This window comes from Cariama cristata, unplaced genomic scaffold, assembly GCF_000690535.1.
Source record: "Cariama cristata isolate BGI_N322 unplaced genomic scaffold, ASM69053v1 scaffold14101, whole genome shotgun sequence".
Lineage (NCBI taxonomy): Eukaryota > Metazoa > Chordata > Aves > Cariamiformes > Cariamidae > Cariama > Cariama cristata.
This window is the reverse complement of record NW_009597640.1, coordinates 47,117-68,235: the sequence shown is the minus strand read 5'-3', so window position 1 is coordinate 68,235 and position 21,119 is coordinate 47,117. Positions and strand designations below refer to the sequence as shown.

General features: G+C 35.3%; 1 protein-coding gene across 1 annotated transcript in view; it reads right to left on the bottom strand.

The window, feature by feature from the left end:
• Window positions 1–1,579: 1,579 nt before the first annotated feature.
• Window positions 1,580–21,119, bottom strand: part of LOC104168401 (cadherin-13-like) — a gene marked incomplete at both ends in the record, with an annotated part of 65,029 nt that continues 45,489 nt past the window's right edge. Inside the window, one exon of the mRNA XM_009708981.1 lies at window positions 1,580–1,732. Coding sequence (XP_009707283.1) covers window positions 1,580–1,732 — 153 coding nt within the window. The remainder of the gene's footprint in view (window positions 1,733–21,119) is intronic.

Genomic DNA, 21,119 nt, shown 5'->3' with positions numbered 1-21,119 from the left:
ACATCATGATGCATCTTTATTGGAAAACTATGGGCTGGATTCAAAGACAGACTAATCAAGTTGAGGATTCTCCTACAGAACTCTTCAACTACATTTTGCACAACAGGATGCCAGTGAGCATGCTGAGCAGAGTGCTATATAACAGGTTAGAAAGCACTACAGCCTATTAGGATATACATTTACATTGCTCTGGATAATCTGCTATGCTACACTATTTGTACATAACTTGCATTGCTTCAAAAGGCTCCTCTAGGGAAATGTTTTTGTCTTAATTTAAGCGTATACTTTGCCAGATCAGATAGGAGGGCCATTTGTGGTTTGATGCATTAGGTTGAAAAGACTACTATAATTTTCCAGTAAAAAAAATATTCAAGGTTTATACTAAACACATTAAGGTAGAAAGCCACTGATAAAATAAGAAACAGCTGGTAAATGAAGACAAGGAACAGTGTTAAAAAGAGAAACTGCAATGTTTTTCTTTTAAGAAGGACATCAGTAACTACCATAAATCCTATGTGAGTGGTTAACATACATTTCACTGTAGACCCAGATGAGAAATAGATGTTTAAGTGTTGAAAACCAACATATGGTAGATTTTAGCAGTGCTGTTTGAGCAAGTATGACTAGTCATCTAACTGGCAAGCTCTTTCAGAGGAAGAGAGAAACAGCATTGAAAGTACAAGTATTGATTACCACACAGCAGAAAACAAACCAAAGAAGGTCAGGGATGACAGTCAGAACTGTCGCCAGTGCCTGCATCCCACATGGCCTGCAGGACCACATGTTCCCTGCTGCATGAGGATACAGAGGTCAGGCCCCTATGCTGTGGCAGAAGTGGCAACAGGGAAATGTGCTAACCATTTAACACTTGGAATTCTGCTGCTTATCTGTATCAAAGTGGCCAGACATAATTTATCCAACTGCACATTTCAAGAGCTAGATAGAAAACATGAATTGACAGATCCTCTATTTATACTATGCATATCAGGATATTGTGGTGTAGTTACTTCGCGGATTTCAGAGGTCATTTGTTAGAATTTCCATGGAGAGAAACATAGTGTTTATTGACAAGGAAAGGAATATTTAGTAAAATCTTTGAGAGACATACATCCGACAGAGATGTATCTGTTAACATTTTCATATTAACAGAATCTTCTTTATCTCTATTAAAAGATCTCCATTACTAAAAAAGGAGTTGAATAGCATATTCCATTCACTAGCTTGACAATAAAAAAGAAGTATAATCATGTAGTACCTTAGTGGCAACTTCCCAAAAAGATCTCTTTTTGACCAAACATATTTTTGTATTCACAAATGAAATGCATACACAATGTTCACACAGTATTTCTACTAAAGATGAATGACAGACATTACATGTAGAAAGCAGAGTAGTTTTGATTGCATGTAAAAATAAACACATTTACCATTTCCAAATGATAAACACTTCTTCTGGAAATTTTAGAGGACAGTAGCTGCAATTTAGTCTTCAATAACTGCAGCCCTCTCAAAAGCAAATACACATTCAAAAAATATGTATCATCAACATAGAGGCAGAGATCCTATTGCTATGAGTACTTACCTCATAATTGGCAATGGCTTCTCTATCAAGGGCTCGGGTCACAGAGACATCCCCACTGATCTCATTGATTCTAAAAATTCCTTTTGGGTCTTGATCTACTCCCTTACCAGAGAGTCGAAACTTCGCTCCTTCTGTCCCTTCACTGCTGATGACCTGTGTGGCAGAAAACAAGTTACAGGCCATATTATAAAAACTTTTAAAGTCATTCTAAAACCACGTAAGCCATTTAAATCTTTTACCTAACATCATGATATATTCCCTGCCAATAATGTAACTATAAAATATGGTTCATAGAAATATACAATATATAACTAGAAAATATGGTTTCAATCATTCAGAAAACAGTGTGCAACTCTTGTGTTAAACCCTGGAAAAGCTACTCATGTCCTTAGGCAGTTCCTGTCTTACCTTTACTGTCTTCTATTTCACTACTTAGAGTTTCTATTATTCCATTGCTACTGTATTCACTCTATGTCTAGAACTTGACATTTTATTTAATTCTATTTATTTCTTTCAGTCAAATTGATAAAACAGCTGCAAACTTACAAAATAAATTAAAGAAAGAAAAAAGACATATTCCGTTGAGTGGCATAAAGCATACTTATTTCACAACAAGCCTTACAATACCAGATAGTCATCACACATTGTTTTCCGATTAGTCAGTCCTTTTTATTAGCCATTGTAATGTCATTACAAAATAGACTACTTTCAGATTGGTTTTTTTTTTTTTCCCCCCATTTCCTTCTATACTCCTCCTATTCCACAATTTTAAACCAAGGGAAAAAACTCCTCACGAAAATATCTGGGTATCCTACCCAGAACTTTGCTTAGTCACACAGCTGGACTTCCTCCACTTTCCAAATGTATATGTATATTTGTATATACACACATGTGTGTGTGTTTGGAAACTCCTTGTTACTATCACTACCTTATTTCCCCATAAGAAAAAAATCCCTAAAAATCCAATTTCAAGTCTGTCTCACATTAGTGACAGTAGCATATGTAAACTTCCAGAGCTACACAATGTTTGTTATAAGCTACATGCTTTGCAAATTTGTATTTGTATACCAGAATCTAGAAGGATTATAAATTAATCTTGCCCTTTAAGGCTGACAATCTTGCCAAGCCATTCCTTCCCTCTGCTGTTTCATCTTCTTTTGTTTCAAGAAATTTTATATCATTAGTATTTCCGCAGAAACATTAAGTCTTATATTTATACGCTGGTCTGAATTACAGCTCAAGAAGAGGAAGGGAAAAAGTGGACTTAGAAATATGGATCTGCTCCCATTTTGAGGTAATAAATATGCAAGGTGTTTAGTAATGTCCCTGAGGAAATACATGTTTGTTGCCCTATTGCTGTGGGTTCAGCAATGCTGGTTTGCAGATTACTGGGCAGTAAGATTTTGACTTAACTCCATAATCATTATTCCTTTATTTTAATTGCGAAAAAATTGCCACAAGTTATGAACTAGGAAATCAGCATTTTCAGAGATAAAGTTTCAATCCTCAAACCCCTCGGGGAAGGGAGACATTTCAAAGTAAAAACCTGTTTCACCTTTTTTTCTTCCTTCTCCAAGTCATAAACGCTAATGGATGAAGTTTTCTTTTCGTGTATTTTTGAGTACATCATGCCAAAACACAGAGGCAGACAACTCTGCAGGTGATAAAAGGGCAAAGTAACTTTGTAACTTCAGTTTTTGCGATGAAACGGAAACTTAATGATTCCTACTGAAAGATTACCTGCTGTTCAGTTCATTTTTTGAGCAATTTCTGGTATTTTTTATATCAAGTCTAAAAACATGTGTTTTTCTTAACATAAAGCTATGCTTACAATTTTGCAATGTCATGACCATTGCTCAGTTTTGTCGGTTTTTTTTATGAATTGATTGTCTTCTGCCCTTATTTCTGAGACTTATTACAAGACAAGTGTGCCTTCCCACCCAATACAAGAACAGTGGTTCGAAAGGCCTGAAGTCAGCCACAGGCCAGCACAAAAATCTAATTCAGAGATGTCTACACAACAGCCATTTCCACCACAGCCAAACATTACCTAACTGTTTATGACAAATTTAAGATGTTGTATAGGTGCAATGCCCCAGTTGTAACAAGCCACAGAAAGAAAGCAAAAAAAATCATGGGCTCTGCCAGGGAATTTATCAGAAAAATTATAGAAAATCATATATAGATCTTCCTCCACACTAGACAGAAAGGCAGGAGTGTAATAACAACAACGGTAATAAGGGTCCCTGCAAACCTGACTGGAGGGAAAATTTCCTCTCAAGTCCAAATCTGGCAAAGATCTTAACCTTGAGTTTGATGGCAACATATCCCAGTGTGGTACTTGAAAGATTTGTACTCCTTAGATCTATGACATATCCCACATGTCATCCTCACATTAGCTGTAAAACCATTCTTCAGCATATAATGTATAGGACCAACAGAGTTACCAGACAACAGAGGTTTTTGTAAATAACTGGATGTGTCCGTTCAGCTTTTTAAAAGCTTCAGGAAGCCGTCACATTCACTGTGCAAGTATCTGCAGATGCTTCTCTCCTCTCTATTTACCAGTCTATGCATCTAGTTATTGCACCGCGACTTATACTTGATATAGTAATAAGAAGCCCAAGTTACAGATGCTCCATGTACCACTCCGTCGTTTGTTCAAGAGCAATGGTGGTCGCACAAAAAGTAATTTTCCGAAGTCTGACTCTTTAAAACGTTTCATCAGCCACAAGAGGGAGCTACGAACTCCCAGCAAAGTAAGGAAGACCATTAACATCTCCTAATTAAGATGCTTATATAACGGCTGCATAGTTCAAAGAAAGCGCATTTCCCAGTTCACACTAAGCTCAGTACAATGAAAAGTTTAATAAAAACCGGGCTTAGTTTGCCATATGGTTTGGTGCTTCAACAAGAGCAAGGAAGAAAGAACAGGAAGATTGTCTGACATCTCCTCTGGAGAGGCTGCTATTCTGAGTATGGTCATAAACACAGAACTGTTCATATGAAAATTTCCTAGCTTACAGTGTACTTACACAACGATGCTTTCCTAGTTCACTGGCTGAGAAAAAAACAAGGCCAGATTATTTCTGCTGGAATGTTTACTTTGGGATGTAATTTTTACATTTCTAAAATACATAAATGACTTTCCCACAGTTACTACCATCTGAAGCCCAGACAGAAACACTTGTTTCCATAATATGTTCACAGCTTTAGAAACTTCAGTGCAGGTTCTAATATTGAAAATGTCTGCACCATGTGACAGTGGCTAGGTGTTGCATACAAGATTTCTTATTCTTAGGAAGTGGTCCAGTTAACATAGCACAGACCCAAGCATCCACCTATGAGAATATGGATAAGGCAGGCATACTTTATCTGGCCTTCCAATATCTACCTATTTCATTTTCCCTTGTTCTGATCTCACAATTCAGAAGGGCCTTGACTTTGCATGGGCAGATGGCGTAGACAGAACAGATGCCAGCTGAGCATCCCACAGTAATACAGACTCTTGAAGGCTATGTCCCCACCCAGGACCCAAAGGACTGAGATGTAGACTTAGACATTACCCACTTCCCCACACCTGGCAACACTTTCCCAGGTCAAGGGAAATCAGAGATAGATCAGAGAATAAATGTATTGAAAACTGAAGTGGTCCGTGTTAGCCTTGTCAGGACCACATATGTAGCACCCAAGACAAACCAGTGCTTACTTTTTTTTTTTTCCTCTCCAAAAAAAGCAGACTGCACGATTCTGCTCAACTAAAAGACACTTTCAAGAAAACAGAATGTTACTTAGCTGACAGGATCTACTTTTTGCTGAACCATGGCCAAAACATATTTACCAAGTGTTATTTTTCAGCCGACATTATGTATCCCTTCCAGCTAAACTCATCTCAGCAATGTGATCCCCCTGTTGTTACGGGTTTATTGCAAAAGTAAATCAGAGTGTTCTCAGGAGAAGAGAAATAGAAGTATAAAAAGCCCCACACTATCCCCAGAGAGAGACTTTACAGTTCTGCAACCCTAGCAAATCTGTCCTTAACAGCACCATCCTAGTTTAGTAGTTTCATTCTTTAAGAAGTATTTGCCTCAACCACTCCCATAACTTCTTGGTTCTTGACACCATCTGAATTAGAGATGCACCATAATAGTTTCACTTTTTAATTAGAAAACAATTCCCACCCTCAACAGGAATAGCGGCTTCACACCCCAGTACTCTTCATTTCAGAGCATTACCCTCTCTCATGCGTTTTTTGGTTTTTGGGGTATTGTTTGGTTTTGGCGTTTCTCCCCTTTCCTGTCCTCCCAGGAAGCAAATTTATCCATGGAATATTTAGAGGTAAACTAGTTTTTCCTTTAATCACTATGCTCCACAAGGGCAAAACAATGGTTTAGGCCCATTGTTTAGATATCATATAAATATTTAAACAGACACTTCCTGTCCTGCCATACTGAAAATCACTCTTTACAGTCAGAGGCTCCATCTGCTCTGTACTGACTCAAATAATCTTTCAACCAAAACAAATGCAAAATATTCCCATCATTATTCAAAAGCACTAATCAAGAGAAACTGCTTCATTCCTATAAGCTAAACATACAAAATCTGTGGTTAGAAAGCAATTCACGTAATTTGCTGAGTTTAATAATTTATTAAATATATTGGTTCTCAATACCTCTATCTTCATTAATTAAATACCAGATAAACTAGTTAAGCATGGGAACCGAATTCTGCTCTTTGACAAAGAGAGACATGTTGGCCAAATCTGACCTTTGCTTTCTCTCTCACTAGGACTTTCTTCAGAATTCATTCAATATACGGGTGATAGCCAAGAACATCCAGTCGATTTAGTCACATAAGTAATGGTAACAGGAATTATAAAGCTTCTCTAAGAGACTATGTCCTTCGTTCATGATAATTAGGAATAAAACCAACACAGTATATATGACAGTATATATTTCAGGTAAGACTTTTTTCTTGTTCACAAAGATAGTAAGCCTTGCTATTAGCTTCAATACATTATCAACCAAAACACATCTGGACAAATGCCCATTTGGTATGTTATCCAAAGGCAAGCTAAGTTTATATAGACAAGTATGAACAATATTTGCAAAATTAATTTAAATAACAGAACAAAACTTCAGCAATTAAAGATACTTATGCAATACAATAACGTAGGGAATATCAGAGTCCTAAATTTCAAAACAGTTCCAGATCAGTTTTCACTCTCCAGTCTAGGTATGAGGCAAGATTTCCAAAGCTGTATAAATCTCCTAGACCATGTGCTTTCACTGCAAAGCTTAAACCAGCCAGTCAATCAATCACTCAAATTCTAATATTTGTGCTTGGCACTGGAACAGCACTCCAGAAACCACAAGCACAGAATGAAAAGGGAAATGTGACCAGGAATAGGAATATACAACACTGACCCAACCTCCTATGACAGCCGAGGTAAAGGAACACAAAGTCAAGGTAAAGAGTTTGGTTTCTGGGGGAGCCAAAGCTGAGGAAAACTGCTGTATTGATGTACAGCAGACATTGCTTCTGTGTCATCAACTACGAATATTTTGCTTGATGTTCTTGACAGTCCTAATGAGAATACACATACATATACTTCCCAGAGAAAGAAAAACATATATAGATAACAGACTTGATTTTAACTCAGCAAAGAAAGCCATAATTCTGTTATTTTAAACTATAAAAATCTATTTTCCATGTCAGATCCCCAAGACTCAATTTTAACTGGGTGAAACACAGGATGGGAAAGTATCTGAATTTTGCACTTTAATGTACACATTAAAAACTCAGTGGCCACTGGGCAAAACTATTATTACAAGATTAGCCATTACTTCTTATTTGCATTGGTTCTCTTAAGATGCTTATGAATTACAGAAAAAAGTTCCTCAAACAGGAATACATATTATTACAGTAGTGCTTCTGTAAACTGAAGTCTTTTTAATAGTTGTATAAAATTTTTGAAATATTGAGTACTGGGTGTACTAATACCTTGAATGTGGAAACTTTCATACCAACTGTCAGAGAAGTAATATGGGAATAAAAAAAAATAAATCAGGAGTTGAAATTAAATGAAACATGAAAATGAAAAATCATACACCAATATTCTCAAGAGGAGTATTTTTAGCATCTTAACTATGAGCTTTGTCATGGAAAACATTTCAGGAAGTGTCAAACTTAGGAAAAACATTGTGAGAATTAAAGCACATAGTTTTAGCATATTTTTGATGCATGTTTGCAAGACTGATTGGGGGCTGCAACTGGTACAAATGTTCCTTGCCTGAAGCAACTCAGACAAAACTGCATGAATACTACTATCAGGTATCACAGTCAGAACTTTAAGTACATGAAGGAAATAGAACTTGCATTGCTTGAAATACAGATGGTATATTTAAGTATTTTGTTGGACTGGGGCTCTGCTTCCTATAGAAATTACTATACCAATTATTGTTTCGTTACACCAACGCAAATACAATGTTTTAGTAACTATAATAAAAACAACTCTAAATCTGAAATTTGTCAAGGTGAATAAATTCCATAGACAAATATTTCAACAAAATATCTTAATGTATGAAAATGACACAATATATTAAAGACTAGTGAAGTTGTTTCACCACCAGTGCTCATTTTTTGAAGCCTTTTTAGAATAATCAACACAAATAGGATAGTTGATATTCAATCAAAAAATATCTTCTCAACATAATGGCTTTTTATAATTATACAGAAACACTTACAAAGTTCAGTTCAATTATGTAGTAGCATGTACGGGTGTCCAAATGAAACAAAATTAATTTATACATGTGGAAGTCCTGTGCACCAGTGGATCCCTTCAGTCTGAGGTTCATTATCACAGCTGTACACAGATGCAAGAATTCCCCTTGAAGCATCAGTTGCAGCATGAGGGTCTGCAGGCTTCATCTACAATTGTACCATATTTGAGGATTTAAACAATGTAAATAGCTAACACAGTAAGCATTTGCTCATAGATCGAAGTAATTTAATGAACACATGAAGATATGCATTATCTTCTGTAGCAGGTAATCCTTCAACTTCCTTTTACTCTTAATTTATAAAGAATAGGAAGATTTATTACAAATAATTTTCACTTCCCCTTTTCTTAAGTAATAGTTGATTTCACACATACATCTGCAAATTCTGGATTCAGTACACAATACTATCTTCCTACGGACAGCACAGAATTTACAAACACAGTTTTTCGTAATCTCAAAAGAAAACAACCTAGAAGTATTATTTGTCACAGAAGGCCTGGATATTTCACTGGCTGATTTAGCCTTTCAGTAGCCATTTAATCACCACATTCTAATTGCCGCTTAAGTTACTAACCTGCAACAAACGCTGTTAGTTGAAGGAATTTGAGCACCACTGTCTTTTGAGTGACAGCCAGATGGAGTAGCTCAAAAGCTACGGTTAGTTGTTAGGAAAATCTGACTGTGATTGACAATATTAAATGAAGAACTCAAAATATGCCCTTAAAAAAAGAGAGGATTATTTGAATTTATAGAGGTGCTTGATTGCAAACTTATTAATGATCTGAAGAGGTAGAAACGCAGAGAAAACATTACAACATTTAATGGTTTCTAATTGCAAAAATTCAGGACATAGGACAGAATACATACCATGTAATCATCACACACATAGCTAAGTCTACAAGAAGTGGAGCAGAACAGAGTCAATTTACAGTACCTTTTCCCAGGTATTTCATAGTACTGTCTATTCCGAATAAGATCAAAGTCTTAATTTATCACTCAAGGCCACTTTTGTAGCATCCAAGAAAGCATAAGGCACTCTGATCTAGCACCAGACTGCAAGCAACACAGCATCATCTCAGTTGCACTGTGCCCAGGCTAAAATAATCTGCTGATAAGGTCTAGAAAAGTTTGCCCTGGATTGTCTGGGGAATATAAAAAACCGAGTTGCTTCCTCTCCCTGAAGCTACAATTACTGCCCATGGGACTTAGCTACAAATGTTATCTTTAGATCCATGCATGCAGCAAAGACAGAAATCAAGGTCTGGATTAAGTGGGAACTTCCAGCTGGGTAGAGTAATTGGAATTGCAGAATAAGACATTGAAGTTGCAGAGCCAACCTGAGGAACTGAATAGGAGTAGTAAAGTGAGAAAAATGGAGCTGGTGAGAATGATTCACTTAAAACCACTCTTGAAAATTAAGATTCAGTTTAATTCGAAAAAATTTTTGGAAGACTGTGTCTAATTTTATTTTTGCTTTAACTAGCAACCTGCTGAGTCTTGAGTTTTGAAAATATTTTGCAGTTAAAATGAACCTAGAGGAATAAGCACTCTATCAAAAGTATTTAAAAATTTGAATTGAAGATACTAAAAAAGAAATATCATGATGAAGGACAATTTTTAAAATTTGATTCTATTACATGAAGTCAATGTAATACTTCTGGATACTTTAAGAACCTGCTTAGCACCCAATTCCCATTTGTAGCAAACAACCCACAGATCTAATTATAGATTTTCCTCAGTCAGTAGTTCCCTAGGAAACAAATCCATGGCTCATATTTTGTGCATGGAAGGTCATAGTAGGAAGATAAATATTTTTCTGTGTATAGAAACTTATCTAGAGGTCACAGGTCTGCATCTCAGCAGATGTTGGCTCTTCTGTCAAGGACAGATGGCAGCTATATTTGACAGCTATCTCAGATATTTAAAACTTTCAACATTTTAATCTGATGAAGCACTTAATACTTCTGTTAGTAACAATGCTCTATGATGCTTTATGCTGTAAATAAAGGATTTTAATTTTCATTCTCTAAACTCATTTCTGTCTTTAACAATGAGCCCACCTCACTATCCATCTTAAATGGTTAACCATCAGGGGTCAATTCAAAATAGCTGTAAGTAGCTAGAACTTACTAGAAATGACAGGCAGAAATTTAACTTAAAGTCATGAATGGTAAATATAATTGATATTTTCCGGTATTGGTTCTTAAAGTTACCACTGTCATCTCAAACTAGATCAACAATTGTACCTACATGCATGTAACTGCAATAGCCTTAGAAAAAAAAGGTATAATTATTGTTCCTGTACTTCCGATTTCATTCTAATTCGTTGCTGAAAAAATAGACAAAATATAATTCATTGGAAACTCAGATACATGTGAATATATAACTTGAACAGGGGTGAATTAGAATGACTTCAAGGGTGGCAGAGGGAAGCTTTGTCAGCTTTGTCCTCATGTATAACACAAAACCACTCTTCAGCTCTATCTTGACCCATCTGCAGTGACCACTTAAAAGATATGCAACAATTCTACTCACACTTCGTATAATATTCAGCCTGATTTACAATCAAATAAAGGGTTTAAGCTAAGTCAGAGTGTCTTTAACCTGTGGGAAGCAAGAAGGAAGCCTACATTGTCAGCACATCTCAAGTAATGAGCAGCAGCTCATGACAACTGACCCCCAAGCCCTACCTCAAGTCTTGTTTACCTTGTCTCCATGGAAAGGCAACCAGCCAGATCCAAGCCCACAACTAATCCCACAAACCTGGACTGCTTTCCTCCCTAGATCACTGGATGGGTACATTAATGGATGCAAAAATACCTGATTCTCAGAAATGTTTTTGGTCTCCTACTTTGTTCTGTTAAATTTATATTCTTTTCCCATGCGGTGCTTTTTTGGGTTTTTTGTTTGTTTGTTTTTTAAATTCCTTCCATCTTTTTTGCCCTTCTTCCTTGTTTTGCTGATACTACCAATTGTGCTACGTTGCCTTTGATTCTGTAGCTCTAATGGATTGAATTCTCATTAGTTAGAGATGAAAAAAGTCCACATGACTGTGAGGTGAAACTGCTACCACTAGAGAGCATTTCAAATCTCTTAATGACTCCTAGTCTCAAATTGGTACTTCTTTGGTCAGTGAATTATGCAGCTTATTGCACCGAGTGCCACAGACATGACTAGCTCGCCAAGGAACAGGAATCCAAGATCTCCCCACACACCGTGTTCACTCAAAGCCCAGAAAGTGCAAGTTTCCCAACAGTGCAGCAGTTACCTCACTCACCAAGGCTCAGGCAGCCCCAGGCAATATTCGCTCTACTTTTCGGAGAACTTCATCCCTTTGTGCTCTCTCCCGTTTCCAAAGGACATAGTAGCTTTCTTTAGTTGTTAATTTCCAGATGGGGCTGATAAGCACTTTAACACCACCATGCCTTGATTAGCTTACTTTTAATAGTAAAAGCATTAATTGAAAGCGGTTTTGTGTGCAATCCCATAAGTGACTTTACCTCCCTTAACAAAGCTTCAGATTCCAAGTTTATCCAGACTTGGGGTTCTGAAATAATTTGCTTTATTCAGTGACAGCGTCACCAACAAAGCATCGTAAAATATGCCTTCAGTCTTCTATTATGAACTTTTCAACAAACGGTTTGCTTCTTTTCCCCCATTTCCCCCAAAGATAAAGGTTCAAAATCCACAGTACATTTCACAAACATTATTACCTGAAGTTAAAAGGCTAACGCTGATTTGGATTCACTTTTCCACTTTAAAGAGGTCAGTTTTTAACCTTACTGAATGCTTTACTCTTGCTAGAATTAGAAATGTAATATATCAAAGTACACATTCCAATGCACAAACATCTCGATAGAGTTGCAATTAGAGACAGGGTTACATTAGTCTCTTAAGAAGCTTTCAGATGACTATATAATTGCAATACAGTCTTATATGTGTATCACTTCATGGAATCATGCTGTGGAATTATGGAATCAATCAAGATGAAATTAGCTGAAAAGAACACACAATTTCTCATCTAGTCATTGTCAAAATGCAGAACTTCAAACCAGGATTTAAACTTCTAAAAGGCAGAAGATCTCTGGAGTAATGGAACAAATAAACTTCAATAATACATATGGTACACTGTTGTCCAGCATGCCAGTTATTGTCTTCCAGGTATATTATTACTGTCTTCAAGAAGTCAGAATTAAGTTATCTAAATTTAATGTTCATCCACTGTGCTATAAAGCTGTATACTTACATTTTGAATTAATAGCATTATCTGAAACAGCCTTCCAAGACAAGACCTGCATTTGATAAATGCGAACTAAGAGGAACTCTTAATAAAAGAGGAAGTATAAGACTCTGTAATAACTTAAAAAAACCCAAACAAACCAAAACCAAAAAACAAACACAAAACCAAACCCCAACAAAGCTAACCCCCACCCCCCAAAAACCAGCTATACATTGTGAAAACTGCCTAACATGAAGCCAGAGAGGCAACTCTCGCCTGGGAAAACAGATACCCAGAAAAAACTACTGTATCTAAGTAACCTGTCTTACCAGCACAGGTGTGCACAAATGACTTCCTCAAATCTTTTAAGATTGAAACAAAAATGCTAATAAGATTGAATGAGATTGAAAAAATTACAACTCTGAAATAATGGTGAGAAATAAGCATTATTTATAAGCCTTCACTCTTGCATAGCTCAGTCCAATATCCCCTTCAAATGCTTCACTGCTGAACTTTCTATCCCCGGCTGAGAATTTTGAGCTATTATAGGTCAACAAAACCATTAGTACACACCACTCAGTTTTATTAAACACCTCTTAAGTATTTTTGTCAATGGTTAGAAAACATACGTTTTAACAATCAGACATAACAGGAGCTATTTTTTCTGCATTTATAGACATACAAGAAAACAGTAAGTCCTAAACCTGTGAAAGGAATACCAAAATTCAAAAAACAAACACCGATGAACACTCTTTAAGGTTGTTTTCCCACCTCTCTCTTTTCCTTTGTCTTTGTATTACAGCAGTATATTTTAAAGTCAGTTTCAGCAAACAGTTTCAGTTTGACATTACAGAACACACTGTGATCATCCTTAACTTCAAGTCTATTAGAGTCAATAGAAAATCTCCCGTAACTTCTGTTTATTCAGGCCCTCGTTGCTTAGGCTGTGTTTGGAGATCTAACACAAAGACAATGTGGCAGTAGCTAGTGATCATGTTATATACTCAAAAGAAAGTTATAACTACACCTTGATTAAATTGACTGCTTATAATTTGAAACAAAAGCAGTCTATCATGACTAGATGATAGAATTAATGACTTTTTAAAAACCTAAAAATAGTTTAAAAAATATTACATTAAGTTATTATATTAGTACAAAAACTATTCATACTAACATTGAAAAGAGCTGTATGTATTTAAAAACTACAAACGAAGTATCTACCAGACTGACTTTTATTTGGTTTGTGTAAAGCCAATAATCAGTTCATAAAGAATCATTACTTGAGTAGGTAGAAAAATTGAAGGGTTAATCTTTTATCCTAACATTTTCACTGGAGGTTTCGCCATTTATTCCACAGCAGTCTTATTTCTACCTAACAGTTTTCAATACAAATATGCTGTATCTCAAGATACAACACGTTAAACAGGGTAATTTAAGGTGTTTGTAGAAACCCAGAAAATGGAACGTCTGTTCTTTCCAAGGTACTTGACAGAAATACAGGTCTTTACAGCGTACTTTTAAAGGCTACTGCTAAATTTCTAAAAACTCACAAAAGGATCAAGTGTAATCACAAATTGCTGTTAGCTGTCATGAAATCAATATGGTTCTTTTTACTGATGCCCACCAAGAACTTACTTTATCTCCATGTATACACTGTAAAAAGATCTTCACTGGTTTGTAGCTTTTATAAGGGCTCTCTCCAACAAAATCATAGACAATAAAATATTATTCATGTTTATTCGCATCAAGATGCCTCAGAATACCTAATTCTGAACTTGCAAAACTATTTAATTCAATTTTGCAACCACAACAATTACCCAAACTTAATTTACACAGAAAATAGTCATTCTAGGTTAGTGTGATAATTCATTCAAATTTTATAATTTCCTTCCTCAAAAAACTAGAAGTTGAGCCATAAAATTTAACTATGCATAACATCACATTTTCTGACTCAGCAAGCCACAAGTTGTCTTTGTTCTGAGTGTCTTTGTTTTAGTCTTTTCTCCTGTTGACACAGATATTTATATAAACATGTATGCATAAATACATGCATGTATGTACAAAAATCGGCATCTATATATTAAGATACAGTTTAATGCATGTTCATGCAAACATTAATGTACTGTTACAACTTTTATTTCAGTCTACACTAGTCAGCAAGAGAAATAACAGACACCTAAAGGCTTCTAGGGAACAAGTCAAACACACGCTCATCCTTCACAGTTACTGATATGAATCCCTATCTCAGTTCATTGCACCAAACTAAACGGTGTATCAAAACTTGCAGTACCGCTGGAACAAAAGCTTTGCTAAGGAAGTAACGCACAAAGCAGTAATAATGTTTACCTCAGGTTACCAGAGCTGCTGCACTGTGAAAAAGGGCCAGATTTGTAACAGACAATACAAGTGCTATTAACTATCCTTTTTAACATAGTGAGATCTATCACAATGACAGTACTTACCAAGTATTATCTTAAGTTTCCCAACTTCCACTGATTTTCCCCTACCGGTAAACAAACATTAACCTGATTTAATCTAATGACTCATTTAGAAAAAGAACTCCATAGATTTCCACAAATTTCCTACAGAAATCATCTAAAACATTGAAGTGATTTCAAGGATATTGGAAAGAACTGCACAACTGCTTGCTTTTAGCTCTAACAGACAATTCTAAGATTATGAAGATTTATTGATATCTCTTTGAGAATAAATAACATATAATCCACAGAAGCAAATACAGAATTTTAACTTTGTTGCATGATTAATTACATTGTATTTAAAGTTTTACGTAACCTCTTTAAGAAGCCTGACGCAAGAATTCAAACAAATCAGTATCTTGCTGACTATCAAAAGCAAAAAATGCCTTTAAGTCAGATGACACAGATTCTTCTAAATATTTTCCCAATTTTCAAAGTGCGTTGATAAATAAAGATCTTTCCCTCGGCTTCTACTACATAACAAATAAAACTACTATATAATAATCTGAAGCTATAAGCCTCACAATCAGCACTGATTACTTTTGCAAAAGACTACAACAACAAAAAAATTAAATCTACAGACTCATGATTTAGTAAAAGCTTGAGTAATAGCTTCCTTTCCTTAAAGATTACACATGGTAACCTTTGGATGTTTTAACGAATAATTATTAGAGATGGGCTTAAATTGTAAATGCTCTGCCTAGACATGAAACATTTCCAAAGTTTAATGTGACCTTTATAGGAAGCTCTAGATTGAACCCAGTAATATACTATCTATACTGTATTCTTTAAAAAAAAAAAAAAACACCACAACTTTCTAAGCTACCTAACAGGCATTACTGTTATCATGTACGTAACCATTTAAAAAAAAAACAAAAACAAAAAAACAGGAAGAAAGATTCAGCTTCAAAAGCTTTTTTCTTGGTCACTTATCTCTATTTTTATCCCATATACAACTGAGATCTTCAATTTTCTGTGAAACCTAGTCCATCAATACATAGCTTATGTCTTTTCATAACTAGTATACCTTCAAAACCCACAGTATTTCATGACATCTAAGCCTGCAGGAAAAAAATATTCCGTATCAGAAACCACTAATGTAACAATTATATTTTCAGGTTCCCATCACCAGACATTAACAAAATTTTAGCATTCAAGAACCCATATAATACAAAGAACAGGAATTCTGTTCCTGAAGTGGAATGAAATTTACCATCCAGTTTGTTCCTCTAAAAAATAAATACACACAAGGCCCTACAACACAAGGTTTGATTTTGCCCAATGGTGTTGCCTGAAACCAAGAAAAAATTGTAGGCAATAGAAATAGATTTAATATTTTCTTTTTTTTTTTTTAAAGGCAACAGTACATTTTATAAATTTGCTAGTTAGTGTCAGCCTGTGAATTTATCAATTGTCAATACATAAATGTTACAGTTATTATACAAATAAAATATCACTTTTTTCCAAAAGAAACAAACAAAAAACATTTCCAGGCTTTGAAATCCACTTGTGACTAAATACAAGATTTTTTTTTCCCTACCTGTAGCAGCATTATCTTTTCTAACTCTGAAAAATTAGATATTTCCAGTCACATATAATTGCTTACCATAACATTGTTCAATGACAAAAAATACAATTTAAAGCCAACGGTAAGATTTTGTGAAAGTTTAAGCTGTTAAATTATTGAACTGTTACATACATAAGTTTGGTGAATAATGGCTATGCATTCTATATCTTGCAGAATGTAAATGTAGTTACTAGTGTGGAAAAAATAATCAGTTTAACACTTTAGTTAAGATTGAAGAAAAAAAGGATAAAGACATTCAAGAAGCAAAAGTATTCACAACAAATAAACCAGAGCCTCCTCCCACCCCCCCAAAGGGATATTTGTATAAAGTATTCTAAATGTTAGAAAGAAATTCACTCCCTTGCAGCAACAAGGTCTTGCTTCTAGATGAGCTGAGAAGTCAAGAAGGTTCTGTCGCATCCACCAGAACAAGCTAAAGCAACTTTAAAACTGTCTTAAAAAAAGCTGTTCAAACCTGTTTAGTAGGGATAAATCTGATATAGCCTGGTCTTACTACTCTAAGGGACACATCAGGGTCCAATAGAAAAAGCTACACTGAGCTGTGCTCTGGTAACATCTGGTAAAACAGGGCCTCAGAGACTGGCTTATATGGATGCCAGAGAAGACTTTGAGCAGCTCTGATCTGCACGTGTGGCTTTCCACTTCCCATGGATCAGAAATATGAAGCTCATGTTAGAGTCTGGAAGATGGTCTGCTCTGACTAAACTGGGTTTCTGGCGGTTCCCTTAATTCATTGATGTCGGAGTTTTACCCGATTATGCTTAACAAACATGTAATCCACCCTATAATGATGGAATTAAAATAGAAATCAAATAGAAACATAGGTCTCCAGTGCCATTTTAAACTGGTAAAATATAGATACCCAACCAGTACCTGCTCCACCTGTACTGTGCAAAGAGACGATTCAGCTATATTGTGCAATTACTGTAAGTAGTCACAACTATTCTGGGCCTCCGTTTTATACCTTGTTCAAAACATAGCCAATACTGAAGACCTGGAGTTACAGCCATAACAATGCACTGGCTCACTGCTAATACAGAGAAAAGAGAACACACATCTAAAAAGGAAAATATAATTTAATTTCATGGCTGTTTCCACTTCATACTAACCACTTCTTACTGATACTAACCCACATTATTAATTGATAATCTATAATCACCTATGGCCATATTTTACTTCAATTACTTAGCTGTAAATACAAAATATACCTAGTTTTCATAGACATTTCTTCAACTCAGTGTTAACAAATAGAGCAATCCATACTTCATCACTTTATACAGGTTCAGGTTATTACTCTAGTTGCATGATTTAGAACTAATGAAAGAGTTAAGCACTATTTCCTATGTAATTAATTGCTGTCTCCTTCTACTTAACTGCAGTTACAGAATGACTAAAACATCTAATGATAACAAATATAAAGGACATTACTCATAATAGTTCATATACATTGATACAGTAACATTCATATTGCACTTTCTGGTAAAAAGGACTGGACTTATCAAGGATATTAGTGAGTTTCATGAAAATAGAATTGAAATATTTGGAGATCCTCTGAATAATATGCTGACACATATAATGATGAAGGCACAAGAGCGCACCCATCTTCACAAAGAATTCAGCAATATAGTTAAAATATGTGTGTTTTTCTCTTCTAATTTAAGGAAAATGCAGGTCTGAAACTGTAGGGATAATTAATGAGGTAAACCAAACCTTTAGATTAATGAAGCAAGTTAGTTTCCCCAAGACAAGACTTTGTTTAGTTTTTACCAAATTAAGGGTGTAAGCATATGATCACAATTCTCAAATAAAAACAAAAAATTATTTAATGTTATTAGTAACTATTTGTTTTTTGGAAATTAGTTAACAACACATTGTGGAGTTACAAAAATAATTTAACAAGGTCTGCTAATTTTATTAATATTGAAAATCACCTCAATATGTATGTTTCTATGGTTACAGTTACTGCGTCTAGAATATACAAAGATCTTAAAACGGTCCCAGGATTACCAGCTAATATGAAGAGCAAGGACGGTTTTGAAATTGATAGTTAGAAAGAACAGTCAAGTCTTTTCAATTACAAATCATTCATTTCCATTTCAGTCAAAGAAATCAATAAGCAAGAAAACAGATCTCTTGTCAATTAGGACTACTTCTCTAGATTTATCACTTCGGCATATCTTGGAAATTTTCAATTGACAACACAGTATATCAGCCTTAAACTAAATTTACAGAGCAGTACAGCAATTTAAACATGACACTGTGTTCAAAAAGTTAAACCTACAAAACCCTCAATTTATTCAGTTAAGACTAGGGATATACTCCTTATTACAACCACAGGTCTGAGGAGTGATCTGTCATTCAATTGCACTAGTATCTTTTTACAGTTTTGGTATTTCTTTCAAAACAAAGGAACCTTAAGTATCCTATAGTACAACATGTTTCTCTACCATACACTAACAAAAATATTGCTAGTGTAAAACGGTTATTTAGCAGATGTCAGACATATTCTGTACACTTGAATTCTGTTACTTATCACAGCACTATATTTTACTGAAATCTAGATATTATAGCTTTTTCACCCATAACACTGCATCTCTTTGCCTCTCACTTCCTTGAGTAACAGGAAATATATTTATAAAATAAATATTAGAAAATTTAATTTAGCCCTTCTCCAGTGTCTTGTAGAGGAAGAAGTAGAACTTAAGCCTTAAATCACTGGGTTAAAAAACCCAACTTCAAACGACCCTAACCTCCAGGGACAACTTCTGCATGGTTAACACATCAAGACAATTTAACCTGAAAACAGGGTATATGTCAGCCCAACTTCACAGGTATGAATAGCAGTAAGGAACCAAATCAAATTACAGTAGCTCTTTAAAAAACAAGACAGCACTTTTCTCCAAAAGAAGTCACGCTAAAGACAAGGAACTTCTTTCTGAGCGACTCTAGGAACAACATAATACTCAGGAGCATCCAGAATTTTTCCAGAGGCTTTTGGGGGTCTACTTAGGGAGTTATACTCAGTGCAAGACAGAGTGGCTCCTATTGACCACTGTATTTTTCTACCTATTTTCAATAATCAGACATTATAATATTTCATTTTACATTACAGGAGAGCTGGAGGTACCCAAATGGTCATAAATGTCAGAAGAAATAACTGTAACTCCACTTTCTAACTGTGGATTACACACCGTCACACTGAAGGAAACAAGGCACCTAAATTTCCCTGAAAATGTGGGCTTTAGTAACTTAAATCTCACTGCTTTCAGAAATAGTTTTTTACTTCTAACATTGCCTACGTGCCTTTGAAATGTGGAACGACCGTATAAATAATAAAGCAATATTTGAATACAAATAATGAGTCAAATATTCCTCGCCCTTTCTCTCTTCTTTCCAGATACATTTACATAATATAAATTGTATTTAGAAGAACAAAAGCTGAAACTTGAGATGGTTTGTGGGAATACAGAATTGCAGAGGAAGTATTTGTGCAGCCACTCTGTAAAGATAACTGCAAAAAGACTTTAAAGAGCAGTAAAAATAAGATGCAATTCAAAGATGAACCATGCACAGCAAATTACACAGGGATGGTCATGGGTCAGTCCCAGGATACATCTGCCCCTATATTCTGCCTGTAATAATGAACAATACTGTCCTGTACCAGCATCAGAACCCAAAACATCAGGCGTAATAACAAGAAGTATACTTTCCACTTTTAGCCTCCACATCTTCTGACAATGCATAGAGTATCACAATGCTTCACAAAAATAATATTTTTCTTTCAATCCACCAGCTGGTAGTCAATGGAAGTTCCTTAGTTCTTCAGTAGGAAAAAGAGTGGATAATTGTTCCCTGTATTTCCTCCACACGATCAACAATTTTCTTCAGCACTATCATATCCATCCTTAGTTGCTTCTTTTCCAACACAATGAGCCCTGTGCTGTTTAAACTCTCAATTCCTTACCTCTGATTATCTACATTGCCCTTCTCTGAAGTTTCTCTAAGTCTACTGCATCCTTTTTAAGATGGCATGACAAGAACACAAAATTCAACTTTCTATATGACATCTGATAACTATTAAGGATTGAGTTGACTTTTTCAGAGACTAATCCACAGTGGTTCCAGAACTGCTCCAGAATTTTATATATGATTAATCTGCAGTTATTACCAAACTCAATCATTCAGTACTGTTAAATTCTTCTGCAACACCACAAACTTTTCATCACTTGTCACTCTCTTGAATCATTTTGGAAGACCTGCAATCTCTGTCACTTCACTGTCTCCTTTTTCAGATAATTTTTTATTGTGTTAAACATCACAAATCACTGTATAGATCCTTGAAAATATCCATTGGTAAAACCTTCCCTATGAAAATCTACTTCCACACTGATGTTTCAAACTTTTTTAGCTGAAAGTGGGCATTCCCTCTTAGTAGAGACATCCAAGTATGGTTATTGATCAGATTTATCTACAC